Raw genomic sequence first — 27,954 nt, forward strand, 5'->3', positions numbered from 1 at the left:
TTCTGGGTGCTTCTTCTTACTCCAGCATATAATCACTGGATTGGCATCAGCCATTCTGGAAAAACTGAGGTTTTGAGGTTAGATGGATGTTGCTCCTGAAATTATTAGGTATTATTATTTCAGCAGCTGGTAAGCAACAACATCCCTTTGTCATGTCTGTCCTTCTGGTAGTCTGCTGCTCCTGAGTCTGGTTCAACTAAATGCCCCTGCCTGTTAAAAAGGAGTTGTTCTTCTGGACTGTTGCCTTATGCTTGCTTAAAATCACCTGTGTGAACTGAATCTGTTCAAAATATTTGTTTTAATTTGTCATTTGAATTACTAAAATAAGTATAGTCGATTATATTCCATGATATTCTAATTTATTAAGATTTGCAATTTTGTTTTATACAGGGTGACCCCGCCTCTCGCCCGGAACGTTAGCTGGAGATAGGCACCAGCACCTCCCGACCCCATTAGGGACAAAGGTGTACAGAAAATGGATGGATAATGCTTTCCCTTAGCTTCCCGCCACTACTTTGAAATATAAAAAACGTATGTATGTTCCCTCGTATAATGCACAAGAACATCTTCCCTAGCTTGAATGTTTTCATTTTATGCCGTAGCACTTAAAGGGTCCTAATGTACGTCCCAATCTTTCTCTATTAATCCCACCGCCTCCTCCCCTGCCTGCCTTCTCGGTACTGCATCGATGCTGCTACCTCCCCCCGGTGGTGATGTCACCGGCTCAGTGGAGCTCGAGCATCCTCACCAAAGACACCGAGACAACAGAGCCATTTTGACCGCTTCGCTCTCAAAGCAGCGGCCAAGGGGGCCACCTTCCCTCCTCAGTCCTCAAAAGACGTCCAGTTAGGGCGGAAAAGGCCAGTCGGGGCGGAGGAGGTGGGTGTTCTGGTCGGCAGAATTTGTCGCTGACATCCTCCTCCCCGTCCCGTTTTCATGAGGAGGAGAGGCTGGTGACAGACCTGGAGGAAAGCGGCGGAAGTGGAGGTATCCACGGGGTCTGGATGTGAAACCTACAGGCACGACAAACACGGTCTGTTCCCAGGAGCTGTTTGGAGGTAAGGCGGCCCCGTTTTTCTTCTTTTTTTTTTGTGTCGTCCATTTGAAAATGACTTCCTGGTAAAACATTTTGAATGACACAGTCCTTCTTTACTTAGTGTTAAATCTCTTGGGAGTGAATGAGCATAAGGGCGCGGCCAGTGGAAAAGCTGTCAGAATTGAAAATACGGTAGCCTTCAGCAGCAGAGTGACATTATATCTACACATTTACACAGCTCACGCTGTCATGTTATTTTGTTGCGTCTATAAATTATAAAACGGGTTACATTTAAAATGCGAGGGAGGGGCGGCTGACATAAATGCAGTGTCACTGGCTTTAGTCTTAAGTAAATGTTATTTTCCAACTTTAGAAATGACGCCATAATTGGGCTATTTTTTATTTATTTTTTTGTTCTTTGAATGAACCGTCATAAAAAATATTAGCTACTTTTATCCCACCATAGGCCTGAAACCAGCATGTCATTCTGAAAAGGTGCCAAAATATGAAGCAAACGTCACCACTTTATGAGGCTCCGTTCCAAAATAATAGCTTACTACGTGATAATTTAGGACAGATATTAAGGGTATGGGTATTTTACAGCATTTGCCACCAGAAAGATGGTGGCCGCCCAGCTGAGCTGCATCATCAGCTGATGGTCCTGAGCTTTTCGGAGCAGATTATGGTCATCATCATATTATGAAGAGTGATAAAAGATGTTTGAAAAAATATCTTTTAAAAGGTTTAATTTCACTTCATAGGCCCCAGTAATAATTTTAATGTAACTGCAAATTTAAAAAATATATATAATATTAGTTCATTGCTAGTCTTTTACATTTTTGTGTCATCCGCAGCCTCATGTCTGCACTACAATAAGATTAACCCTTAAAAGCCTTTTTGCTGGTACAGGTTTCTCGTACACCTCTGATAAATTAATATGCTTGGGGCCACATTTATGGAGATTTCAAGAGAGCAGGATGACACAGCAGGTACACATGAATCAGTGATGATGACAAGACAGTTAGCTCATAAAATGAGGGTGCATACTGACATCCTAATACATTAATTACCTTGGTCCATGAATATTAACGAACAACAGGAATGAGTATGCTCTTTCTGAAGGGTGTTCTCTAAGGTTAGGGAGCAGCAGCGACTGCTGAATGTAGAGTACTAGTCTCTTAATTGACATTAACATTGATAGATTACACTTTGACGATGAGTCATGCTCCTAAAACACACCCAGACTGATCAGAAGTACAATTGAGTTTTATGTTTTCTTAAATTATTATTATTTCTGTAAGACAACGTGTCCTGAAGCTGCCCTGCTGAATTGACGCCAGTTCCCAGATTTCTGGTCTGTTTCAGTCCCATTGTCATCCAGATAAACATCCTGACATTTAGCTGCTGCTGCACTTCTTTTGTTACAGCTCGCTTTATTATCCATCTTCCTCGGCTGCAGCTGACCACGCATGACCTTTTTTTTTATATTTTTTTATTTTACAGCCATGCGTCCCTGCCCTCCTCCTTTTTTCCCAGTCACCTCAACTGCAAAATATTGGGATGCTCTTTTATTTTTATTGTTTTTTTTTTCAAATATGAAAATGAGAAAACAGCTGTGTAACATGACTCGCACAACACATGTTGAGTGTGTTTTGACAAATGTCGCATATACGTTTCGCAAAAGCCAGAAAATCCCCTTGAACCTTTTTGTGTTTTGTTTCATTACTCTCTTATGTTTCATAACAGGTTTTAGTAAAATTGTTATGTTATATCTTCAATGAAAGGTTGAAGATATTGTAAAGTGGATGGAAATAAATAGCTTTCAGATTTGGTTCACGAATAAAAATCCAAAAGGTGTGGAATCATGCTGACGTCCTTTACTGTGATATCACTCAATGAAACCCTTTGTAACCGATTGCCTTCAGATATCACCTTATTAATGATTAGTGACCACCTACGGGTAATTAAATCAGTGTAAACCAGCTGCTTTGTGGAGATCTCAATGAACTTGGTGAGCAAGCAGCATGAGGAAGAGAGAAATGCCTTTAATACGTTGTGAAAGAGACATGATCAATGCCAATAGATAATACATCTTATAGAATATTCAATATGTAGAATATTCACTGACCTCCAATCCAGAACCGCACAGCATTCTGGGAGATGTAGGCAGAGGAAATACTTTAGTCCCCCAAACTTCTCATAGTGAGCTAAGCTAGGTGAGTGATATCAACTAAATCACTCTCTGGTTACCTAGCAACTCGCTCCCTCTTTGGTTACCTAGCGACAACCTGTCGAGTAATTTGCTCAGCACCAGTTTCAGGTTTCAGGCACATAAAACAACGACGGCATGAAATGAAAACTGTGGATAAAACAGGAATGGTCGACGCCACCATTTTGGCAGGATTTCAGATATTTAAAACTAAAAAACTAATCAATAATTATCAATATCGACTCTTATAAAACGCCTACACGGTGACATGTTTTTCAGCCATTTCGTTCAGTTCCCCATCTCAATCCAATAGGAAATCTGTGGCTTAACTCAAAAATTGAAGTTCACAGAAAAAAAAGTAAACAAAAAAGTAGACGAGCTGAAGACTTGATTGTCACTCTGCTCAGATTTTTTATAAAAAAATTTTTTTTTGAAAACTATCTCTCCTTTCCAATTCATACGTATTCCCTACTTTGTTTTTTTTTTATTGCTGCTTAAAGTCCCAATAAGATGCGTTAAGCTTTGTGGTTGTAATGTGGAACAAATGTAGAGAAGTTAAATGGGGTAAATCATGTTGGGGATAGAAAAGGCTCAATTTTAATAAAGACACACTTTGTCCTCCTTTTCAGAGACCTGCAGGCCCCCCATCTGGGTTCCAGAGAAGGCCCCACTAGGTGCTGAGAAGACATCACCATGGCAGGGGCCTCTGTGAAGGTGGCGGTGAGGGTCCGCCCCTTCAACTCCAGAGAGACGGAGAAAGAAAGCAAATGCATCATCCAAATGTCTGGAAACACCACCAGTAAGTAGCCCAACCCGAACATCAGCGCTAAAATGACAACACAGAGTTTCCTTCACAAATCAATGGCAGTTTGTATCAATGTTTTTATTGTCTTAACACTTTACACATGAAAGATAGCAGTAGTGTAGGAAGCTAAGTTTGAGTTTGTGAATCAGAAGACTTGAGTTCATGCTCTTCCAGCTGCTTTGTTTTTCATGCTGACCTCTGACCTTTCTTAGTGAAGGGATTACTCAGAGATAAATTAACTCTGCGCACCATCAGGAGCGACTGACATTAATCCGTGGTAAACATGCATGGTCTCTCCCTAGAAACGACATGAGCAGAGCATTTATGTTGCACTTAAAGTCTAACTTTATTCAGTCCCAGAAATAAAACGTCATTTTTCTGTTTCTGGTTTCAAACAACCACAGCAGTCGTTCCTGCTGGGTCGACGTTTACCAAACTAATCCCTGAGTGTCACACTTCAGGTGGATTAATCTCCATCTGATTTAATCAGACATGTAATTACAGAAAGACCTTTTCACGGTAAAAGCAGGATTTAATAAATGTTCCTTATTTCAGACAGTCAAAGTAATCATTTTGCTCAAATCCGCCACTGATGCAAAATGTACAGTGGATGTTGCATAATCTGTAAGAATATCACAAAAGTATAACTTAAATTTAGTTTTGATAAATATTTAAAAAAATGTTTTTGGTTTGTGTTGATAGCATTTGTTAGTAGTTCAAAGCCCCGCATTCCTGGGACTTTAGGGAGAGCAGAACGAGGAGACTGGAAAGATACTTGATATGTTGTCTGCTCTGCAAGGTAAAGCCGTTCATCAATAATAGATTGGACATCCTGAAATATTTACTGTTTGGCCTGATTTAGTCATCTCCCTCCTCCCTCCTCATGACACGATGACTTGATAACAGGCTGTACAACCGTTTTCTGGGCCTCACTGCGTTTCTTTGAGGTTATGTTTTGCAGTTTTGGCGTAACAAACATTAAAAAAGGCCTTTGTAACATGATGGGTTCTACAGTTTCATTTGTCTATCTCTTCTGTTTATACAGTCATAGGACTGTATAAAAAATATCCTTGGACGTAATGCTGCATTAGTCACTCTTTTAACAATTGATCCAGCTACTTCAGTTACATTTCTGCATTAAAATTTATTGTAGAATTGATTTTAATCATAATTTATCAAATTCAATCTGAAGTAGTAACTTGTTTTTTTTTTTAATCCAAGAATCCCTAAATTCATAATGAAATGTATATGTTTGAAAAAAATTTTAGAGACTCACAACATTGTAACCTCAGTTGAACCTATGGATTTTACAGAAACTTCTCAGAGAATCAAAAATTACAAACAGGTTATCACACAAATATATTTTGATCAAGCAGTTAATTTGGAAATAACGTAAATATCCCAATGTTTTCTCAATAAAGTCTAATGTTATTAAAAGTTCTATCGATGTGTTACTCTCTCAAATTTCCAAGCACAGACCGACACTTGCGGTTGTCCATGCCCTTGGTTCCAAGCATAATTTTAAACTCTACATTTGGGCAGAAAGGAGGAATGAACTCCACCTTTTCTGAACACCGCTCAAAAAACCGATAAGAGGACTTCTTACCTTGGTCCAGAATTAGACTGCAGTTTAAAGACCCTGGCAGCAGAAGCAGTTCCCAAACTCCCCTCTCTGATACTGGCTATGGGGAATATCTCAACACACAGCTGTTGTGCGGCCAGCAAGGTCTCCCTCACACCGGCCAACAGCTAGCTTGATGGATAAACCAGAAGAGATTCTTAATATCATATATTTTTTTCCTGGTTAAATAAAGGCTAAATAAAAATAAGGAAAAAAATGAAGGAAAACTTTAGGTGTAATCAGTTACACAGAGTAAGTCAGATGAGAAACGACATCATTTCTGGCAGAAAATGATCTTAAAGCACTATTTGATTCCAACATAATGGTGAAAATTTTCAGAGTGGGAAAAGCATCTATATATACATATATATCTGTATATGTGAGCAAAAAGTCTATAAAGTGCAGGATGAAGTCAGCTTTTGTAGATCAAATAAGTTAGTTTCATATTGTGAACCACTGTCAGATCCAGTTACATTTAATATGTTTACCCCAGAAAGGTGCCAATAACTCCACTTGCTCATAAAATGGCACATAACCATAAAGATTTTTCAAGTCATGAAATATTAAAACTGAAAGCGCTAGCTTCACATTTCATTTTGACATGGCGTACAGAAGGTGAATATCCTGTTAAACATAAAAAGTTAGACATGCTGTGGACTGATATTGATGCACTTTGTTGAGTTTGATTTAAAAGAAGGATAGAAATATATGCTTTGATGCATAAAACATCCTGTAGGAATTGATCACAATTGGCGTACCAAACTCCAAAGAAGTCCATTCCTAGTTTTAATTTGTTTAATTGGCATGAGCAGAAATCAAAGTGAACTCAGCATTATGCCACCCTTACTAATGGACTCCATGTTGTTCAGCCACACAAAGATGCTTATAGTTCGACTGCCAGTCTTTGGGAAAAGCAGATTGTTTCCTTCCAAACAGAGTCAATAGCTCTGGATGTGGGCTGTAGGATATGAAGAGGCTGACGTCATGAAGAGAAATCCCACTGGTGGCAGTGTCTGGAGGGGATACAGAGGCTGGCCATAAATGCTCCTTTGTCCCCACGTAGTCTTGGCCAAAATAAGGGAAGGGAAGAAGGAGCCTTGGAATTTGTGTCTCTTTTTTTTCTGAGCTCTGTAGCTGACACTCAGGAGTGGGACAATAGCTCAGTTCCCACAAAGAGAGAAAATGGCAGCAGCCTTGTTGTGTGAGATGTTCCCTCCCACGCCGACCTTAATTAAGATGCAGGGGACAGAGATGCCGGGGAATAATGTGTCTGTATTTGGAAGACGAGAGAGAGTGCTAAGTCTTGGTAAACGGATCTCGGCCGAATTTCAAAAATATGGTTCTCAACCACATCCGACACACTGAATCTTACCAAGTGTTTTTGGTTTAGTTTCCAGTTCAGATATCTTTACACACTTGAAATAAGATTAAACTAACTTACAAGTAACTTTTCAGCAAGTTATAGAAGCTTGTTTTAAGTCAATAATTGCTCATTATTGATTTTAAAAAGTACTAGTTCCATTGGCAGATTATTTTACTTATAAGAAGACATTTTTTCCATGTTACAGTATAAGTGAAATAATCTGCAAATGGAACTAGTACTTTCTCATCAAAATTAAAGAATTATTAACTTAAGACATGCTCCTATATCTTACTTGTAAATTAGTTTTGTCTTATTTTAAATGTGTGAAGATATTTGAACTAGAAACTAAACCAAAAACACTTGGTAAGATTTTTTGTTTTTGCAGTGTGCGTCATCATTGGACTCTGTACCCTTAGAGCTCTTAGTGTGATATCAAATTATTACAGTTCAGTGTTTGTAAAAGTGTTGACACATAATAGTACAGCAGTCACAACTGTTTTCTTCTGCTTATCCTTCCTGCAGCATTTCTTTGACAGTACTGCATACTCTGTATGTGTCTGCTATCCATACATCATACTTCAGGCAGCAGCCCATCATAAAGCAGCAAACAACTGCTGCTGCTAAGTGCAGCATGTCGGAGACTCAGTCAGTCAGTGGGTTTAGCTCCCCTGTGTCAGACCTGCTGACGCAGCCACGTTTCCTCTTCTATTGACTGGGTCAGGTCATCCGTGACAGCCTGACCGGCATCACTCAGCCACCATGACATGAAGACCCACCAGCTGTGACAAATACAAACATGGAATATATCACAGAAGGATGCTGAAAGCATGAATGAAAAGCTACTACGATTTTAGTTGATAATGCACAACATAATCGGCAGTGAAATTAGGACTGTTTTTGATGAGGTATATCCCAATTTGATCAAATTATGATCTTTTACATAAATAAATACAACCATCACACTATAGTTTAGTCTTGTGTTTTATTTTGTTGTATGTTTTTTTGTTTGAAATAAAGTTATTGGGGAGAAAAGGACAGTCAAGGTGAGGAGAGGAAATGGAGCTGCTGCGTAAACAGGATTCACCTGGTTAAGAGCATCAGTATAAACAACGAGCTCCTAACAGCGGAGAACCAAAATGTCAACATAATTGTCAAACTTTATTCAACTGAAAGTTTCCAAAACTGCAACATTTCATAATGAGCTTTAGTGATATTTAGAAGTGAAAGTTATTTACATTACAGTGTCCTGCAAAAGATAAAATCTCTGTTCATGTGAGAGAAGTGGGGAAGATAGATTCCACTAAAACTCAGCTTAATACAAACTAATACTGCCATATTTTGTCATGTGGCCGATCTGTTACATGAAAGGAGAGCCTTTTAAGCTTTCTTGAAGCAATTCCATTGCAAAATCTGAAGCTGCATGGTAAAACAGAACATGACCAACACGATTGTTGTCTCTTGTGAGTTCAAATGATGTAGAGATTTTTATCAGAACTGAACTACTGAGTGCATTTTGATTAGGTTAGCCTCTGTGTTTCCCAGTAACCTCTCAGTCACCCTAAAGTAATCACCTGATCTGAGTGCAAGGTGTTTCCACGTCCTTCTGTGGAAGAGCCAGGGGGCTCGTTTTATCTGAATCAGAGCAAAATACAGGATGAGTCAGCATCAGGAGAATATTCTGCTCTAGAGACTCATCCTGGACAGATCATGGTTTATTTTTAAGATCCAATCTTTGCTGAAGCAATCTGTGTCCCCAGGTGAACATGATTTGTCATCATTTTAGTTATTTATTTGGAAAACAGTATTTTGTGTTCTTTGCTTCTTCTTTAATATGTATGAGGCAACAACTTTCATGCAGACTAGAAAAATATCATCAATATCAAACATGAACATGATAATGGGTGTGGCAATTTAGAATTATTGATTAAAACTAAGTTTCCATATGTCTTACATAATAACGTAGCCGGATTTGTAATGAAGATGTCACACTTTTGGAAAAAGAAAAATGTAGAAATTGTTTTTTATCTGCATGTGCTGTGGTGTATCATTTTTGTCATAGTGAAGCCGGGGGCTGAAATCTGGCCCATATTTCATAGCCTGGTGTTGCACTGAGTAGTGAATCAGAGGGTGAGGACTGGAGAATGTACTCAGCTGCTGGTTTTTCCTCTCTTATTGACCACATCTGCATTAGTTGAGAAAGTGATCTGCTGCTCTGGGAGCACAGAGGAAGTATTTTCATCGCTGGTATCGCCTTATTAAATATGCTGCCTTTGGTTGGGCTAACCAATAGGCGGACATAAAATATTTGTCAGGAAGCGAGTTATGAGTGAAATAATCTGCCAGTAAAATAATCTTCCAATCCTGATGAAAAAACTAGCAGTTTTTCATCAATATCAAGGCATTATTTCCTTAGATCTTCCTAAATCTTGATGAAAAGTTACTTGTAGGTCAGTTTCGTCTGAATTCAAGTGTGCTTAGATATTTGCACTAGAAACTAGACCAACATACCTGGCTAGATTTAGTGTTTTTACAGTATTTACTGCACATTTATACATTTCTGGAGATGCATTGAGACTGAGTCAATTACACAGTTACTAAACTTTAAACAAGCTGTTTATTAAAGGGTACAGTAGCAGTTGCACTGGAACAAAATCAGTTTAGTGGTCAGTTATGACTGGATGAGATGTCATAATTGAACTTGGTATACCTGAATCATCGTCATTTATCCCAGAAATGCCAGTCGGTCTGTGTATAATGGTGTTTTGTAAGCCAAAAATAATTGCAATATAAACATGTTTACCATGATATCATCAGCTATTCCAACAGAATGGAAATGCTGCACAAATTGTGTTAAATGTATAAGTGGAAAGATGGAGGATGAAATGGCTGACTGTGACTTTGAGCACACAGAGAATGAAGACAGGAAGATATTAAATGACAGCAACATTTTAGTCACCCAGCAACGAGGAATGACATTAGCAATGACAAAGAGACTTTTTTTTTTTTTTTTTACAATGCACACAAATGAAAATTCAATCTTAGAGAGAGCAGAAAGAGGAACTGAGCACAAACCTGCTGAGCAAATTTTAGGTGCTCTAAAATGGTCCGTTGTAACAAAATGGCTTTTTATCCTGGATATATTTATAGAGGCTGATTTTTATTTCTGCTACTCAATTGCGAAATAGGCTTACTGGAGTTACCTGCAGAAATTTTTGGGAGGTAGTAAAAATATTTACTCAGTATTGCTGAAAAATAAATAGAGTTACACTCGGCACCACAATTATAATATAATGATAATATTTCAGGTGACATACATTCCTTGTCTCTGATCAGATTTCTGATATTGTGGAGCCCTAAAAGATATGATGATAGATCTGATCTGATAGCTCTCCTGTCAGTAATGATTCTCTGTATTTTTCGAAGTGGTATGATACTTACAATTTTTCATGGGGTAACACAGCATAAATTTACTCTGTTTAAACTAGATGTTTACTTAAATGACTGCAACTACTACCAAGCAATTTATTGTCTTTACAGCTACATTATTTAACCAAATTAATCACTCATCCCTCCTGTTTCCCTTATGTGGAGGGTGTACTGAAAATGGATGGATGGGTAGCAGAGATCGTCTACCACTACAGAAACCTATTCTTCAACAGAAGACTTGTCCATCCAGCCTTACATGTTTGAACAAGAAAATTGTACCACAATATGAATGAATGCATCTTGTAAACAGGACCTCAACATAGTTAGCAAGTTAGACCATGGGTATTTTTTGCACATGACCACTGAATGATGTGCATTGATTATGATTCAATGAAAGCAATGAATTTGACTGAATGCACATTTGTTGCCTTGAATATATATTCAAGGCAAAAATGGGTAATCACGTTATACAAAAATACTGTTCAAAACAGAGTAGGCTTATGTCCTTAAGGAGCTAAAATTGGTTCGCCAGAGATCCATGACCTTGTTTAGCTGTAATAGTTTAAAAAAAACGTAAGAGGGAATGAAAAAAACTAAACATACTGACCAATAAGCCACAAACAAAGACATCTATGCAGCATCTGGAGAGACTAAATTCAACTTTTCTGCACTCCCAGAATCTCCAAGTACACAACAAAATGTATTGAAGTGCTAAAAAAGTGGAGTTTGCCTGATACATTCCCTTTAAAGTCTACATCCTGCACAGTTGAAAATAATCCATCCTGTCAAGTTACATCAGTAGGAAGAGAAAACATTGCAGTAGTTGTCTGCCACGTGCCCCTCTTCTTCAGAACAAGCTTTCTGGAACCTTTCAAAGCCAAACAAAAGCCTTCATCATAGAATATGGAGCCAAAAATAAACTTGAACCTGCACCCAACAATGGCAAACTGTAGTTGTCTTTCTTCTTGAAATTATTGTAAAAACCACACAATAATGTCTCACTTGGTGTATTTCAGTTAATTCTGTCCCTCAAGTCTCAGAAAATGTTTTGATGTATTCTTCCAAAGTTGTCAGCAGATTTAAGTTCAGACCTGAACTTTGGTTTGAGCACCATGCCTAACCACTGTAATAGGAACAAATTAAGGCCTTCCCTGGTCTGTCCAGGGAACTTGACTGATTCAGCTCAGGTAGTGTTTCACTCAGATAGCTGCCACCCTCCGACTGACCCAGGTTCTGGTCCTGTCTTTCAGCCATCATCAACCCCAAGCAGGCCAAAGACAACAAGAGCTTCAACTTTGATTACTCCTACTGGTCGCACACATCGGTAACTCATTCTGCAACTATACCTCTCAACAAGGAGACAGATTTCCATTAGAGCGAGCTGTTTTGTGTTGTGTTGTCTGATTTACAAGATATTGATCTCACTCCCCAGCCGGAGGATATCAATTATGCCTCCCAGATGCGCGTGTACAAAGACATCGGAGAGGAAATGTTGCTTCATGCTTTCGAAGGATACAACGTCTGCATCTTTGCATATGGTCAGACCGGCGCGGGCAAATCGTACACAATGATGGGAAAACAGGATGTCAAGGATCAGCAAGGAATCATCCCACTGGTAGAGCGACACAGTAACCAGTGCAGATTAATTGAAGTAACTTATTTCTGAATTTATTTTTTACTGAATGCCTTTTCCCCCCCTCTTTCTAGCTTTGTGAAGATCTTTTCACAAAGATCAATGATAATACAGACAACAGCCTGTCCTACTCTGTGGAGGTAAGACTTAGAGGCCACTGATGAGGAGCTTCTGTTCTCAAAGGTGACTCTTGATCCAAACTAAATATGCATTTGAGCAGGTCAGCTACATGGAGATCTACTGTGAACGAGTGCGGGACTTGCTGAACCCTAAGAACAAAGGGAACCTCCGCGTCAGAGAACATCCTCTGATGGGTCCGTACGTTGAGGACCTGTCCAAACTGGCTGTCACTTCTTACAACGACATCCAGGATCTGATGGACTCAGGCAACAAAGCCAGGTGATGGAACCACATGATGAGTTGACAGTATTTTCCAGGATCAACACAACATACATACAATATATATCTTTAATGATTTTTAGAAACAATAATTGAGTGAATACGTCTATTGTGAATTATATTGTGAATATATTGAAATGTTCTCTAATTCCGACATGTTTATAATTATACATACACACACACAACAAATGTCCTGCAGCAGGTGTCACTCAGTTAAATCTGTTGGTTGCTTTAGAAATGATGAAGGTTTATGTTGTGCAATTATTTAATCATGGAGAAAGCAACTCATCAGTTGCATCAGTAGATGCCTAAAAATAATATTTTATGTCAATGTAGTGGAGTTGCACCTCTTTATATGAGTATTATAATGTCTGTTTTTAGCTCTCACACAATAATAGTTAATTGCTGTTTCATAATGTGGTGGGCACCCTGAGCTAAAAAGTTAGTTCTGCCAACGCTACACCAATACACAGACATGGGATTTAGCAGAGGGTAATGCTAAAACACTAACTTCTATTCTATTTGCCCTTGAAGGACTGCCTTAAAGCACCAACTTTATTTTGTTGCTTTAAAATGATAATTTGCATGTTCTATAATGCCCTTAGATATTGTATTTTTGTTCGTATCTTGTTCTCTACTCTCTATGTTTTATTTTTTTTCCTGTATACTTCTGTTTGACATAAAGTTATTGAGGGGGAAAAGAGACAGAACAGGAGGAAAGAAACTGCTGCGTAAATGGTCTTCACTCACTTAAAAATAAGAGTCTTAACAGCTGATGACCAAATCTTCAACATTAGTGCCTTACAGTTTATCCAGAAAAAAATTACTTAGGGAAAGCTAAATGTTTTCAGTTAACTAAAACGATAAAAGGAAAAACTGACTTCACTTTTAGGGAACAGAAGTGTTCCCACCACGGGTTTCATAATTAAGATTACTTTGAGTAAATACCCAGCACATGATATAAACATGATACTGTAGAACCTCCTAGTAAGCAGACATGGACTCTGTGAATTGATTAAACTCTGCTCTCTGTGTAGGACTGTGGCTGCCACCAACATGAATGAGACCAGCAGTCGCTCTCACGCAGTTTTTAACATCATATTTACTCAGAAACGCTTCGATGCAGAGACTGACAACACCTCTGAAAAGGTAGCAGATTATTATCACATCCTGACTGAAATTATCCATTTAGATAGTGCTTCTGCTTCTCGTAACTGTGATAGATGACTCCAGGGGAAATCTTGATCTTAAGGAGAAAAAAAACAATGATGGTTTAGAGGTCATAAGGATAATCTAATTCCTTTCTCAGGAAATGTTTTTTAATGAAGCCAGTCTCTGCAGTGGTTATTAATAGCTGCATATGTTTTGATTGGCAGATAATGTGCAACATTAAATATGCTGGAATATTAACTGATGTTGCTCCTGTAGGTCAGCAAAATAAGCTTGGTGGATCTGGCCGGCAGCGAGAGAGCGGACTCTACAGGAGCCAAAGGAACCAGGCTTAAGGTGAAACGGCTTTAAGGAAATGCTTATTTACACTATATCTATGTTATAAAAAGTGAATTAAATCACATCGCTTTGTAAAATGACAGGAAGGAGCAAATATCAACAAGTCTTTAACCACATTGGGGAAAGTTATTTCTGCTTTGGCAGAAGTGGTGAGTATGACTCTGTCAGTTTACTGTATTTTGAAAGACGAGGCAGATTTTAAGGTGTTTAAACATTTTTTTCCTTCCTCTATTCTTTTTAGGATTCTGGACCGAACAAGGTCACTCATTTAATTTCACTCTTTCTGCAAAAATCTGTCTCCTGCATTCTGAAGGAGAAAAGGTGTACTTAAATCTGTTTCTTTACATTGCGCAGAATAAAAAGAAGAAGAAAGTGGAAAGCTTCATTCCATATAGAGATTCAGTTTTAACTTGGCTGCTGAGAGAGAACTTGGGTATATAGAATGTGCTTTTGGATTGCAGTCATCAATAAACTCAAACTGAACCCGGAGAATGCTGATACACACATTTCCTCTCTGCATTGCTAGGGGGAAATTCTCGAACGGCGATGGTTGCCGCTCTGAGTCCAGCTGACATCAACTACGATGAAACCCTCAGCACCCTCAGGTAGACGGCAGAGACTGGGTCACATTAAACACATCAAAAGTTGCAGCAGCTCTTTCAGGCTGCAGTGTCTTAGACATCAGGGGAATCCTGCATGCATGTTAATTTGTTCTCTACCTCCCTCTTGTGTCAGCATCTTTTGTTATTTTGTATATTTTCTTCTCAAATCCACAGGTATGCTGACCGTGCCAAACAGATTCGCTGCAATGCTGTCATCAACGAGGATCCAAACAACCGATTAGTGCGTGAGCTGAAAGAGGAAGTGTCCCGTCTGAAAGACCTCCTGTACGCCCAGGGACTGGGTGACATCATTGAGAGTAAGTTGCAAAATAAAATTCTGCCTGCCATCTATTCGTGTACAAGTGTGTTATTTAAATTTTGATGAAACTGAAGTTGTAAAAGTTTTATTTAGCATGAATAAAAATTTAAATTTCTGTGGGACATGTGAGGTCTGGCCAACCAACTTGTACACATTTGATACATTGCCACCACAAACTCCGATGTATTTTATTAGGATTTTTAGTTCTACAACTGTAAATGATTAAGTTGCAGTAAAATGTGTTAATTTGCATTCACACACCTTTTGATATCCCTGAATAGAAACTAGCTTAATCAATTGTCAAGTAGCGTTCACCTGTGTGTAATTTGACCTCGGTATAAAAAGCTGCTCTGTACTCAGTTTGCTGGAAGGCTTGTAAGGCACACAGCAAACGGAGAGGACGGTGTTTTGGTCAGATGAGATCAAAGTGTTCAAAACTTCCTGTCCCACATGCAAAATTCAATGTCTGCCACAAAAGTAACACTGCACATCAAAGTAAATACACATCTCTGACCATGAGGCATGGTGGTTGCAGCATCATGCTGTGGGGATACTTTTCTTAAACTGGTTTTCTTAACTCAGTTGGTGGAAGGATGAATGAAGTTAAAGTCTCTTAAAGGCTGCAAACCACCCTACAAATTCAGTAAGCGCTGTAATGAAAATGTTTATATCAAGCCAGATATAAGTATTATAAAATACAATAAAATCCACACCACACTTTTCAGATTTATATTTGAAGAACAAAACTGAAAATGATGTATTACTTTAATTCCACTTCACAGTGAATATGTTTAATACATGCGTTGGTCTATTGAATACAATCCCAATAAAATACAATAAAGTTTGTGGTTGTAACAGTATAAAATGTAAAATAAAAACATATCGAGGGGTTTAAATACTTAAATACTTTTAAAAGTAATAAGTTGGCATGGTATTATTTTTACTGGTATGAAGGTTCTATCTAAAGGTTTCCTCTTTTCTGTCTCTCTATTAACTTCTGTTTCAACCTCACCCAGACTATCGAGCAACTGGCGCTGACATAGAGGGTTTGAAATGTGTGTCTCCTGTTTATTTTTCTTTTTTATATTTTATTTTTGCTGTTGCTTTTGCTATGGCGCTTACTGCAACAGCATGAGTAGATTGTCGATGTTCTCTGCCACACCACTAAGCAGTCTGATATTATCCAGGCGGTTTTGATGATAATTATGACAAATTTAGACTGCTGATGTTCAAAAAACAGAATCTACGTATGGCTTCCTAGATGTGCCATTAAAAAAGCAGTGTTTTAGTGTTCATAATTCAAAGAAAAGAAAAGCAATACACTACAAAAAGCAGACAGAAAGCAGTTTGATACATTTCATCCCAGTCATTAACTTCCATGCTATAAAAAGTGAAGTTTCCCACTTTGCTGGCAGGGTTTGTGTCTGATTTAATCTATTTCCCCTGGCAGCTGGAACAATTAAATGTGCAGTAACAGTAAAATGATGATTCAGTCACAGAGAATATTATTTGTTTCATCTCATTTTTACACCCTTTCATAACACTCCCCCTTTATCGGATGGAGAGACAATTTTATCTGGTGGATCTTGGCAGAGTAAACCTGTCCAGATGGATGGGTGTCATACACTTTGCCAATTTGTTGTACTCTGTTGCCATAGCAGCAGCTACATAGTTGATACTCTGCAAAGAATTTATCCTAGGTGTTAATGAGTCACAACAAAACTAAGATTAAGAAAAGTCCCAAAGTTATATTAGTGTAACATAATATTCTCTTGCTTTGCCTGATGAATCAAATAAATTCACAATTCAGCAAATGCATTCCTACTTTCAATTATATTAACAAGACAGATCAAAGAGAAAACGAGAACAGCAGCTGGAGAGGATATTGTGGATAAAACAGGAAAGGTCGCGCCACCAGATATCCAAAACAAAAAACAAAACGATAATTATTGATCTCGACTGATATGAAAAGCTTATCATGATACTTTTTTTAGCTGCATTACTCACCTCTATATTGTACTTAAAAAGATAAAACACTTAATCCGATTAAATATCAACTGGATAATTCAACTCTGAGCAAAGATTTTTGTGCTTGAGATTTATTGAATGTTTATATTACTAAAAAGACACAAAAGGGCTGTTTTTATTGGATTTTTTATATCTTGACCAACTTCGTTTTAGAAAACAGATGGACTAGTCAAACCTTACAGACTCTTTAAGTTTGTGTTTTGTGAAATGTTTGGCCTATATATGAAAAAAAGAATAAAAGTTTAATGGATCCTGTTTGTATAAATCTTTATCCTACCTAGCCTGGTTTGGCTAGGGTTCTTAGCCAAACCAGGAAGTTGCTGTAAAGTGGCTACATTTCCTTCATTTTAAATGATTCACTGCTTACCGCTTCATAAAGTTGATGCATTTTCTGTTAGCTCTTTGGTGGCTGGTTGGCTCTTTGCTGCTTTGTTTAAGTTGATTTGCTCTCTGTGCAGCTTCCTACTTGCGCTACCGTTGCATTTAAACAAACTGTTCAGATTATACTGTAAGTTACATGTGTTTGAAGCCATGTTGTGTTTTTCCATTTCTACTCTCCCTCTCTTCTCTTCCTCTTATCTCTGCTTATCTTCGTTTTTATTTTATTTTTTTCCTTCACTATCTGTTACGGACCCCCTAACCACTCCCTGTGCCCCGCGCTGACAGACATGTCCGATTACACGAACAATAACGATGTAGGCCAAGCTGTGAATCAAAGAGATGATCTTTTCACAGTGACCAATGCCATGACGGGGATGAGCCCATCGCCATCCCTCTCAGCCTTGTCCAGCCGTGCCGCCTCTATAGCCAGTCTGCACGACCGCATTATGTTCAGCCCAGGCAGCGAGGAAGCCATCGAGCGGCTGAAGGTGAGTATCCGGTGTTCAGTTCAGTAGCTACGTCACACGTAGATGCATCTTTACTGTCATAATACCCCCTTTTGTTTTCAAATGTCAGGAAACTGAGAAAATAATTGCCGAACTAAACGAGACATGGGAAGAAAAGCTCCGCCGGACAGAAGCCATTAGAATGGAAAGGTAAGATGGTAGGAATTTATTTAGGCAACCAGTTGAAATGGTTGTTGCACCACTTGGACAAGGAGGGTTCAAAGTGTGATCCTAAAAGGATTCTTTTTGGCTCCTGACCACAAGTCTAAAATAGTAAGAATGTGGTCAACAAAACAGAAGATAGTTGATGACCTAAAAAATTTGGAAACTGTCTATAATGATTTACCGGCTTCATGAAAATATAATATTGATGAAAAAGTATTCTCACTGGAAACTAATACTTTCCAATGGGAAAGTATTAGTTTTCCACTGGAAACTAATATTATATTTTTCATCAAATATAATATTGATGAAAAAGCATTAGTTCCCACTAGAATTTTTTTTAACCTTATAACATGGGAAAAATGTCTTGTTCCGCTGGTAGATTATTTCACTTTTAGCTAGAACTTTATCAGTATCAAGGAATAAGTAACTTAAAACAAGCTCCTATATCTTGCTGAAAAGTTACTTCTAACTTGTGACAAAAAAAAATCACTAAGCAAGATTTAGAGTTTTTGAGTATTTTCCATCTGCATATATTTAATGCAACTCGCTTCCTGACTCGTGTAGAATCAAAGCAAAAAGCACATGCAAAAACTCTCTGTGAATTGTCTCTTAAGTTTATCAAGAACATCACTTCTCCACAGAGAGGCTCTGCTGGCAGAAATGGGTGTGGCAATACGAGAAGATGGCGGCACCGTTGGTGTGTTCTCTCCTAAAAAGGTAAAAAATAAATAAATAAATAAAAATCAATCGCATTATGTTGCATGTCTCCAAGCAGTCTTTAAAATGAAGCATTTATCTTTAAAATTAATCAGCAAATTGCTTACTTATTTGCCCCCAAAGCCCTCCGATTGCCCCAGAAAGCCCCAGCCTGTGTTTATAGACACAGTCGGTCTTTTTTCCCCTAACGAGGTTTGTCGCTCTGCGGTGTGTCTCTCCACTGAGTGCTGTGAGGTTCTCTTTAGGAGGAGTGTGGCGTAGGCATGTCAGATGAGACTTTCTTTTCCTTAATCTACTTAATTACACTTCAAACACTTCCTCACTGCACTGACAGCACAGATGGGTGTAAACATGGAGGAACAGATAATGGTCGTGTTCCCATTTCAGTGATTTATGAATCGCTCGCCTGCCTCTGTACTTATAAGTCAACGGTAAACGCCCACCTTTCAATGCTGCGCTAAGTTAATTTATTGCATGGCGTTTAACCGCTATCAATATAGCTTTCTGTAAGAAGCACACTTTTCCATGTGTTTTCCACACGGATGCTAAATTACTTTACTAGTTTGTCACTTAATGAGTCATTCTTCTTGGTCAGACGCCTCATTTGGTGAACCTCAATGAGGATCCGTTGATGTCTGAGTGTCTGCTGTACTACATTAAAGAGGGAATCACCAGGTCAGATTATCACAAATATATATATTTTTTCTATCTGGAAGTGTAATACTGTATTGAAAAGTTGAAGTTGGAATACGTTCTGTTGCTTTGTAGGGTGGGTCGTTTGGACGCCAGCAGCCGTCAAGACATCGTCCTCAGCGGCCATTTTATTCAGGGCGAGCACTGCACCTTTACGAGATGCGCTGGCCCGTCAGGGGAAAGTGAGCAGATGGTTCTTAGCTCAACGGTCTTGAACATCATCACTATTGCTGTAATATCAACTCTCTCTGTTACTAAGCAGCAGTCGTCCTAGAGCCCTGCGAAGGAGCCGAGACTTACGTCAATGGAAAGAGAGTGACAGAAGCAACAGTTCTGAAGTCAGGTCAGAATACCAAGTCGCCTAATGTCAGCTTTGTGCAAACATGAGTCAGTTTACTTGGTTTTACTGATACGAGGTTCCTCTTCTTAAAGGAAATCGCATTATCCTGGGGAAGAGCCACGTGTTCCGGTTCAACCACCCTGAGCAGGCCAGAGCTGAAAGGGAGCGGACCCCCTGCGCTGAGACCCCTGCTGAGCCTGTGGACTGGGCTTTTGCCCAGAGAGAGCTGTTGGAGAAACAGGGCATTGACATGAAACAAGAAATGGAACAGAGGTACAAAAAAAAAAAAAAACCTTAGCTTGGATGGAAAATACAGTGCCTCACAGACGTATTCAACTTAAACTTTTTCTGATTTTCTCACCTTATATTGGGACTTTATGTGACAGACCTGCACAGATTAGTGCATGATTATGACCTAAAAGAAAAAAAGCCAAAACGTTTATTTTAGAGGTGTGCCGATCGATCAGCCACCGATCATAATTGGCCAATTTCCGTGAAAAAGTGTATGATCGGCGATCGCCGATCATGGTCTCTTGTTGCCGATCACACAAACCGATCACCTGCATCTCATTTCGCAGCCTGCCTGTGCAGCTGGTCTCCTCTTTCCTTCATACTGCGCAAACGCGCAGCAACAAATCCTAAGCGATGTGGAACTATAACGCACTGAGTGAATGGGGAAGTTTGCGTGTTGCGGCGGAAAATTGAAGCACGTGGGGTGAAGCACGTCAAAATGCATCAACACGACAAATCTAATATGGCATAAAAACTATGCCATACTTGACGGAGTTTGGCTATATCGAGGCTCACTGCAGTAAAAATGACATATGGAGGATCAGACAGCAGGTAAAGTAGCGCACAGCTACAAACACTCACCCGGATTAGCATGACGGTCAGAAAGCTAAACAAATAACCCACAAAATTATTTAAGTCTTCGAGCTGCGATGTAAGATGCTGGTTCTGCTCTCGCTGTTGAACCGCTGCTACGCGCTACAGGTAGTAATATTTCACAGACGGAGCGCCGCTTCTGCTCCACCTTGTAGTGACTCTCACACCAAACCACTGTTTAAAGCTGCAGCATCTAACTTAAAAAAATTAATTTTACATACGTATTAAAACTTTTGCTGTCCTAACATGAGAGAGATAATCTCTGAAAAAATAATCGATCTCCTCCCTGTTCTGCATAATTACTCCACTCAGTCAGAAACAGCCAATCAGAACTAGCAGTAATCAGCTAGCCGCCATGCTATCAGGAAGTTTTCATTCAGTAACTCAGGATTGTTTATTGTAATGGATCCTGTATTTGCCTTTGAATGTTAAGTTTTATATTTGAATTTTTTGGCAATGTTGAGAGGTTTTATTTTGGCTCTTTGCATTATTTAACTTCTTCAGAGCCTTCATATGTTATCAGTCTGTTAAAGATAGTATTACCGATAGCAGTACAATTTGCACAATGCCTGTTTTGTTTTTTTCTCTGAAAAAGTTATTAAAAACAAGTTTTTGTCTAAATTAAGGTGAATTCATGGTTCCTTTTTCCACATAATCTAACCGGTAGTGCTTATGATAAAAAAAATAATAATTATGTGATCGGTATCGGTGATCGGCCCTCATGGGTGATCGGAATCGGCAGGAAAAAACCTGATCGGCACATCTCTAGTTTATTTAAGTCATTCACAAATTTGAAAACTGGTACAGCAAAATGGTTCTTTATAAAACCACATTTTGCTTTAATTATCCTGTCGAAAGAGTCAGTAGATCTCTAGAGTGCCATGTTCCTCTTGGCTGCTTCTCTGAATAATTCTCTCGAAAAAATATGAAAACCATGTTTCATTCTCCTTCCACTTCACAATTATGTAATACTTTGTTTTGTTTGTCACGTTAAATCTCGCTAAAATAAATAGAGGTTTTCGGTTGTAAAGTGATCAAACCATCAATGAGTATCGATACTTTTTCAAAACACTGTAAGGTGCCAACCGAAGTATTAGAACTGATGAGCTTATTTTGATTTTTTTTCCAAGCTTTCCTTAATATAACTAAACATAAAATTACAAGAACATGAAAAAATAAAAATAAAGTAGAAGGTGTGGTGTACATATAGGACTTGTAAATAACTCAAATTACAATAAAACTTGTACAGAGAGTCACAAAAATTCCGGATATTTTACCTCAATGTATTTTTCTCTTTCACCCAGATCTTTTCAAATTCTGCAAACTGCAATATACCTGAAAAACGAATTCTTTCCATCCTTTATGAACCATAATCTGATGCCAGTCATGAAGGGATGGAACTTATTTACATTTCTTTGTGATAAGTTTTTGAGCTGCTAAGCTTAAAATACTAAATAAGCGTTTAGCCTCTGAGTCCACATCCACTGAATACAAGTTGCCAAATTACAGATGACTACATCCTCTTTGTTTTTAACGTGCTGGTATAAAAATAGAAAGCTTGATCAGTTTGGTTTAGTGTGTCGTCTCCATCCAACCTGTTTTGACGGCATCCATTTCTGTCCTCAGGCTTCAGGAGCTGGAGGATCAGTACCGCAAAGAAAGAGAAGAAGCCAACAATCTTCTAGAGCAGCAAAGACTGGTAGGAAAACTTTCACATTTTGTAGTTTTACAAGAGTTTGTTCAGAGGACTTTCTAGTTTCTTACTGATAATTTGTACAAAGGCCTACACCAATAACTACACACAGGTGTCAGGGATTGAAGCTAATACATTGCAATCTGTTTTAGTCCTTTAATTTACTGATTATTGTTTTTTTGTGTAGGATTACGAGAGCAAGCTTGAGGCTTTACAGAAGCAGGTGGACCGTTATTACCCAGAAGCCCCTGAAGAAGAGGAGGAACCAGAAGAGGAAGGTCAAGATGATGTCTGGGATCAGATGTTGTCTCTCTGTCGTTAACGCATCTTGGCCACATGAGTTTCCTTTTTTTTTTTTTTTTCTGAATTAACAGTTCAGTGGACGGAGAAGGAGAGAGAGCTGGCTGTGTGGGGCTTCAGGAAGTGGAGGTGCTACCAGTTCACCTCGCTGCGCGACCTACTGTGGGGAAATGCCATCTTTCTTAAAGAAGCCAATGCCATCAGTGTAGAACTCAAAAAGAAGGTGCAGCATGTTCATTTGACTCATTATGCTATATAGCCTCTACGCTGGCTGTTGCCTAATGGATGCTTTGCGTTCCCCTGCAGGTCCAGTTCCAGTTTGTGTTGCTCACAGACACTCTTTACTCCCCACTTCCTCCTGACCTGTTGCCCCCAGAGACGACTCAAGACAGAGAAAGTAGACATTTTCCTCGTACTATTGTGGCTGTGGAAGTGCAAGATCAGAAGAATGGAGCAACTCACTTCTGGACTTTAGAAAAATTAAGGTAGGCTGTCTTTGACTAAATGAACCTGCCAGAGTATTGGGTTGTTTTTGAATTTCTCATGGGTTCTTAAGTTCTGATTTGATTTCTGTTTTTATTTTTTGATTAGATCATCATGTTTCTGTTTTTCTTTGGTTCAGTCCTTTCTTAGTTACTCTAGTTTAATTATGTTTCTTATGTTATTGTTTAGTGTTAGATTCCTTTATTAGTTTTCGATGTACTCTCCCTCGCCCCTTGCTGCCACTCTCTCTCTCCAGTCTGCCCTCTGCTCTCTCATCTCCATTAACTAACCTGCCCAGGTCCTTTGTTTAAGCATTCGCTCTCCTAGTACTTGTGTCTCTTCTCCTCTCACTCCCTGCCCCACTTCAATATCAACACAACATGACAGAAAACAGCCACTAACTAAACACCATCTAACACCACTGATGAAAGGTTATAAAATTTATTTCATACTCTTTACTCTTCAATGTGTATTTCTTAGGGTGCATTCACACCAGCCCTATTTTGTTCACTCTAGTTGAACTGTAGTTTGTTTGCCTAGAAAGTCCGGTTCACATTGGGAGGTGTGAATGCGCAACCAAACTCTGACACGAACCAAAAGAATGAACTTTGGTCCACCTAAAAAACCCAGGCCTCTTTGCGGTTCGAATGTATATGTGGATGCAGACTAAAGTGCATGGCATTCTGGGTAAAAACAACCAAAACAAACATTCCGGTCTAGCACCAGAAAAATAAAATAACTCATGGTCTTTTACCAAAAACAAAAGTCAAGATTTTAGTGGAGTGTCACTAAAATCTGACGACACTCGATTTTTGTTTACATTTTGCGAAGAAGGAAGTTGCACTCGGTGTGTTCTTCAGAGGTTTTTGTGTAATTTTCTTGAGTAGTTCTTCGTGCAGCACCACCGCAGGCAAGGAGGGGAACAGGTTTGTTTTTCAAAGGGTTTGGTTCGTTTGACACAATACAGTGAAATAGTAGCAAATGTTGCAGGTTTATCCGCAATGGAACCGAGTCTACCGGACTATCAGCTGTGACAACTTCCTTGATCTGCGTTTCCTCTTCCTGCAGGCAAAGGCTTGACCTCATGCGAGAGATGTACGACCGTGCTGCTGATGTGCCCAATAATACCACAGAGGAGAGTGAAAGTGTCATGAAAGGAGGCGACCCTTTTTACGATCGCTTCCCATGGTTCCGCCTGGTCGGCAGGTAAACACCGAGCATCATCCACTTCATACTGTAAGAAATGCAGGACAGCGTTTCTCATTAGCTTGTTCCAATGATTGTTGGCCACGTTTGTTTACTAGGACCACTGAACATAGATGGCTGCCTTCATTCTGTCTACGGTTTGAGTCGACCAATATAGTTTATTTTTTATGTTTTATTGGACATTAATAACATTGAAGTGATAAACGGGAACTGATTTTGAGGCATCTTTGATTTTTATCTGTTGCTCATGGTCTAACACAGGGGTTCCAAGAGTTTTTCATGCCATGGCCTCCCAAGCAGCATTAACTTCTGCATGCAAACCAGCAGACAATGCTGCAAAATACCTAAAGTAAAATCATAGTCTAGAATTGTTTTTTCCCCCTCACTTTTATTGATTTGCTTAGCATAAATGCTGCCTTTTACCTTCTGATTCTAGTTGGCCCTGAGTTTTCTTGAGCATTTTTCGTAGCAGTTTTCCTGCACAGCAGGGATGCTGGACGGTCCCTTCAGTGTTTCTCGTCAGATACTTTTGCATTTTCCGCTTGCTGTGCGGAAAATGGAGCAAAACAAAATAAATAAAATAATACATTTGACTGGTAGCCAATCAGAAAGATGAGCACTACAAATAACATTTCAATCTATTATGTTATATTTTGTAAAAATTATTGAAAAACAGATTGCCCCACCAACGCGCCCAAACAAAATTGGTGTCAAATGTTTTTGCTGCGTTTTGTGCAGCAAAAATTTTTGTTGTGCTGGTATCATTTTTAAGATACTAATGAAAGTTTCTGGAGGTCATGGAAAGTCAACCAGCCCCTCCCACCTTTATGAAATCAAACAAATTTGGTGGCAATCAATTGTGCTATGTTTCTGTTACGTTTACGCTGCTAAAATTTTCCTCCACAAACATAACACAAACAATGAACACCAATTTTATTTGATTTGGGTAACGTGGAGTGGCTGGTTGAACTTTTAACATTTAAACTTTAAAAATAAGAAAAGCACAGACCAGTAAAAATGTAGCACAGTTGATTAACACAAAATTCGTTTGATGTGATGAAGGTGGTGGGGGCATGGGGGGGGGAGCGCGTGGGGGGACAACTTCACTTAGGGACCATGGCCTCCATTTTGAAAAAAAAAAAAAAAAAGGTCTAACCCACAGAAATCTTTCTACACAGACACACACTTCCTTCCCCCCCTATTTAGCTTACTGCTGGGAAACACTTTTCCCATGTCTCTCTTCTGTGTCTCAGCATTTAGTCTCAATCTGGTTCCCTCCAGTCCATATGTATTCCAATGTGTGCTTTCTATCTAACTGTACTAACCTAGTTCCCATGTTTCTGGCTGCACCAGAAATCCCATTTTCAACACATGCATGAGCGAGCGCATGAGTGACCCCACCCCATCCCCGACCCTTTCCACCTCTGAAATTACTGAGCTGGCTGACTCGCAGAGGGAGGGTCGAGGGGAGGAGGAGGAGTTGGAGGAGTTGGACGACCTGGATGATGATATCTTTTTGGACGACCCGTGCTCCGAGCTCGGGCCAGATGATGATGATGATGATGATGATGTTGGAGGGCTCTGCCGAGGCTCCAGCGAAGGCCTGGACCCCTTTTACGACCGCTCTCCATTATTCAGTGTAGTGGGAAGGTTGGTGAGGTTTCAGGAGCATGCTGGCGGAGGAAACTAGCTCTTTCACACTGAGAAGCTGGGTTTTGTTCCTCCGATTTGCATCGAGAGAAACGAAGCACACACTTAAGAGAGTTTTATCCACAACAAGGATGTTTAATGGGTAGTTTAGTTTGCGTTTTACATGGTAGCGTCAAACCATCAATCTGAATTTCTCTTAGTTTGTATATTTTGCTGTAATTTCACTTCCCAGGTATGAGAGGAAAGCTGCATCTTTGATGTCAACATAGAGGTGACACATTTAAAACAATCACACTGCAAAAACACAACATCTTACCAAGTATTTTTTAGTTAAAATATCATAGTGCATTTGAAATAAGACAAAACTAACTTACTAGTAACATTTGAGCAAGTTATAGAAGCTTATTCTAAGCAAATAATCTCTTAAAATTGATGAAGTTTTAGTTCAATTGGCAAATTATTTCATTTGAACAAGACATTTTTCCCATGTTATAAGTGACCTCTGAGAGTTAGATAATCTTTTTCATCAACATAAGGAATTATTGACTCTAAACAAGTTGCTATATCTTGCTGAAAAGTGACGTTTAAATTAAATTTTGTCTTATTTCAAGTGTAATAAGACATTTGCTCTAGAAACTAGACCACAAATATTTGGTAAGATTTTATGCTTTTGCAGTTCAGAGCTTCATGACTGGTGTTTTTCTTTGCTCACTTTTTTTTAACACCTCCTGGTTGTTTACTGTTCAAAGGCAAACAAGCTTTGAAGATATTTATTATGTTATTATGTTCTTGTCTTAGTTTTCATTGTTCTAGCCTTTCTGAAATTGGAACCAGAAATATTTGCAAATCTCTCTCCACACTGAACATATGAAGCTACTTCTGAATGGATAGTTCCTGGTTTCAATATTTTATACGCATTTACATTTTTATGCTCTTGTTATTTTCTTCTACTTTTTTGCTTTGTTGCTTTTTTAAAGTGAAATAAAAATATTTTAATACTTCTGGAAACAGTTTTTAAACTAAAACCAAGGTTACTTTAGTTGAAGAAATATTGTTAAACGACTCATTGAAGTGTGTTTGTCTTACAAGCAGTTCTGTGAAAAAATTCACTTATAACAAGACTTTTTCCAATGATACAAGGAAAATAATCTCCCAGTGGAACTAGTACATTTTCATCAATATTAAGGAATTATTGACTTAAAATGAGCTCCTCTATGTTGCTGAAGTATTTTAGTATTCAGCAAGAAGTACTACAATCACTAGTACTATTAGTTTTGTCTTATTTCAAGTATACTAAGATATTTGCACTAGAAACTAGACCAAAAGTACTTGGTAAGATTTCGTATTTTTGCAGCAAAAAGCATAAAATCCGGCAGACGCCTTGAAGCACTGTGCTGCTAAATATAAAGCTGAGGTTTGTGCCAGAGGCATGAATGTGAACAACTTACCGAAGCAGCTGAGTCATGGCGATTATTAAGGTCTGATCTGATTAACATTACAAAGGGATCCACAGAGAATTGTTCTGTTCCTGTTGGAAGTGATGCATTTGAGCGAGCCATGTTATATGAGCAAGAAACACTAAAAAATCTCAAGATGAAAGAGCTGGTTTCTACTGCAGCGGTCTCTTTTAGGCATGCCAGAGCACACGTTTTTAGTTTGACTTTTTTTTTCTTCTTCTTTTTTTTTGCAACTTTAACATGAACACATCTAACGATGAACTCCTATTTTGTACAAAACACCACTTTTACATTTGCCCAGGTGGTGCACTTTGATTTTGGATGTCATTCGTTGGTTTTTTTTGGTGTAGCACACTATTTATCAAGCTGTTGGCAGTTTTTATTCAAGCTGAGTCATGTTGCGTTCTGTTCCATTTGCTTTTGATTCCTTTGAGTCGACAACTGGAAAGCATTTTTGTTGACCTTTTTTTTTTTGTCCTGAGCATGCCTTATTTGCACCTCACCAATCTTGTCATGAGTCTCCACCCC

The 27,954-nt window shown here is 38.8% G+C and overlaps 1 protein-coding gene across 18 annotated transcripts in view; it reads left to right on the top strand.

Moving 5' to 3' along the window:
* Nucleotides 1–715: 715 nt before the first annotated feature.
* The window catches only part of kif1aa (kinesin family member 1Aa), a 46,848-nt gene continuing 19,609 nt past the window's right edge, over nucleotides 716–27,954 (top strand). For 6 of the 18 annotated variants that reach the window (XM_008407706.2, XM_017304392.1, XM_017304393.1 and 3 more), the window contains exons 1-27: nucleotides 717–1,058; nucleotides 3,875–4,044; nucleotides 11,711–11,784; nucleotides 11,893–12,075; nucleotides 12,168–12,233; nucleotides 12,314–12,492; nucleotides 13,530–13,641; nucleotides 13,921–13,998; nucleotides 14,085–14,150; nucleotides 14,243–14,260; nucleotides 14,356–14,434; nucleotides 14,528–14,606; nucleotides 14,778–14,920; nucleotides 15,939–15,977; nucleotides 17,617–17,819; nucleotides 17,908–17,987; nucleotides 18,644–18,719; nucleotides 19,315–19,394; nucleotides 19,488–19,594; nucleotides 19,675–19,755; nucleotides 19,845–20,025; nucleotides 22,264–22,336; nucleotides 22,518–22,608; nucleotides 22,705–22,853; nucleotides 22,937–23,115; nucleotides 24,182–24,319; nucleotides 25,673–25,969. In XM_008407706.2, coding sequence (XP_008405928.1) covers nucleotides 3,939–4,044; nucleotides 11,711–11,784; nucleotides 11,893–12,075; nucleotides 12,168–12,233; nucleotides 12,314–12,492; nucleotides 13,530–13,641; nucleotides 13,921–13,998; nucleotides 14,085–14,150; nucleotides 14,243–14,260; nucleotides 14,356–14,434; nucleotides 14,528–14,606; nucleotides 14,778–14,920; nucleotides 15,939–15,977; nucleotides 17,617–17,819; nucleotides 17,908–17,987; nucleotides 18,644–18,719; nucleotides 19,315–19,394; nucleotides 19,488–19,594; nucleotides 19,675–19,755; nucleotides 19,845–20,025; nucleotides 22,264–22,336; nucleotides 22,518–22,608; nucleotides 22,705–22,853; nucleotides 22,937–23,115; nucleotides 24,182–24,319; nucleotides 25,673–25,969 — 2,957 coding nt within the window. In that variant the 5' untranslated portion in view covers nucleotides 717–1,058; nucleotides 3,875–3,938. Of the gene's footprint in view, nucleotides 1,059–3,874; nucleotides 4,045–11,710; nucleotides 11,785–11,892; nucleotides 12,076–12,167; nucleotides 12,234–12,313; nucleotides 12,493–13,529; nucleotides 13,642–13,920; nucleotides 13,999–14,084; nucleotides 14,151–14,242; nucleotides 14,261–14,355; nucleotides 14,435–14,527; nucleotides 14,607–14,777; nucleotides 14,921–15,938; nucleotides 15,978–17,616; nucleotides 17,820–17,907; nucleotides 17,988–18,643; nucleotides 18,720–19,314; nucleotides 19,395–19,487; nucleotides 19,595–19,674; nucleotides 19,756–19,844; nucleotides 20,026–22,263; nucleotides 22,337–22,517; nucleotides 22,609–22,704; nucleotides 22,854–22,936; nucleotides 23,116–24,181; nucleotides 24,320–25,672; nucleotides 25,970–27,954 lie in introns of all 18 variants that reach the window. The other 12 variants (XM_017304398.1, XM_017304399.1, XM_008407718.2 and 9 more) reach the window with 5 other exon arrangements.

The sequence above is a fragment of the Poecilia reticulata genome, linkage group LG4, assembly GCF_000633615.1.
Source record: "Poecilia reticulata strain Guanapo linkage group LG4, Guppy_female_1.0+MT, whole genome shotgun sequence".
Lineage (NCBI taxonomy): Eukaryota > Metazoa > Chordata > Actinopteri > Cyprinodontiformes > Poeciliidae > Poecilia > Poecilia reticulata.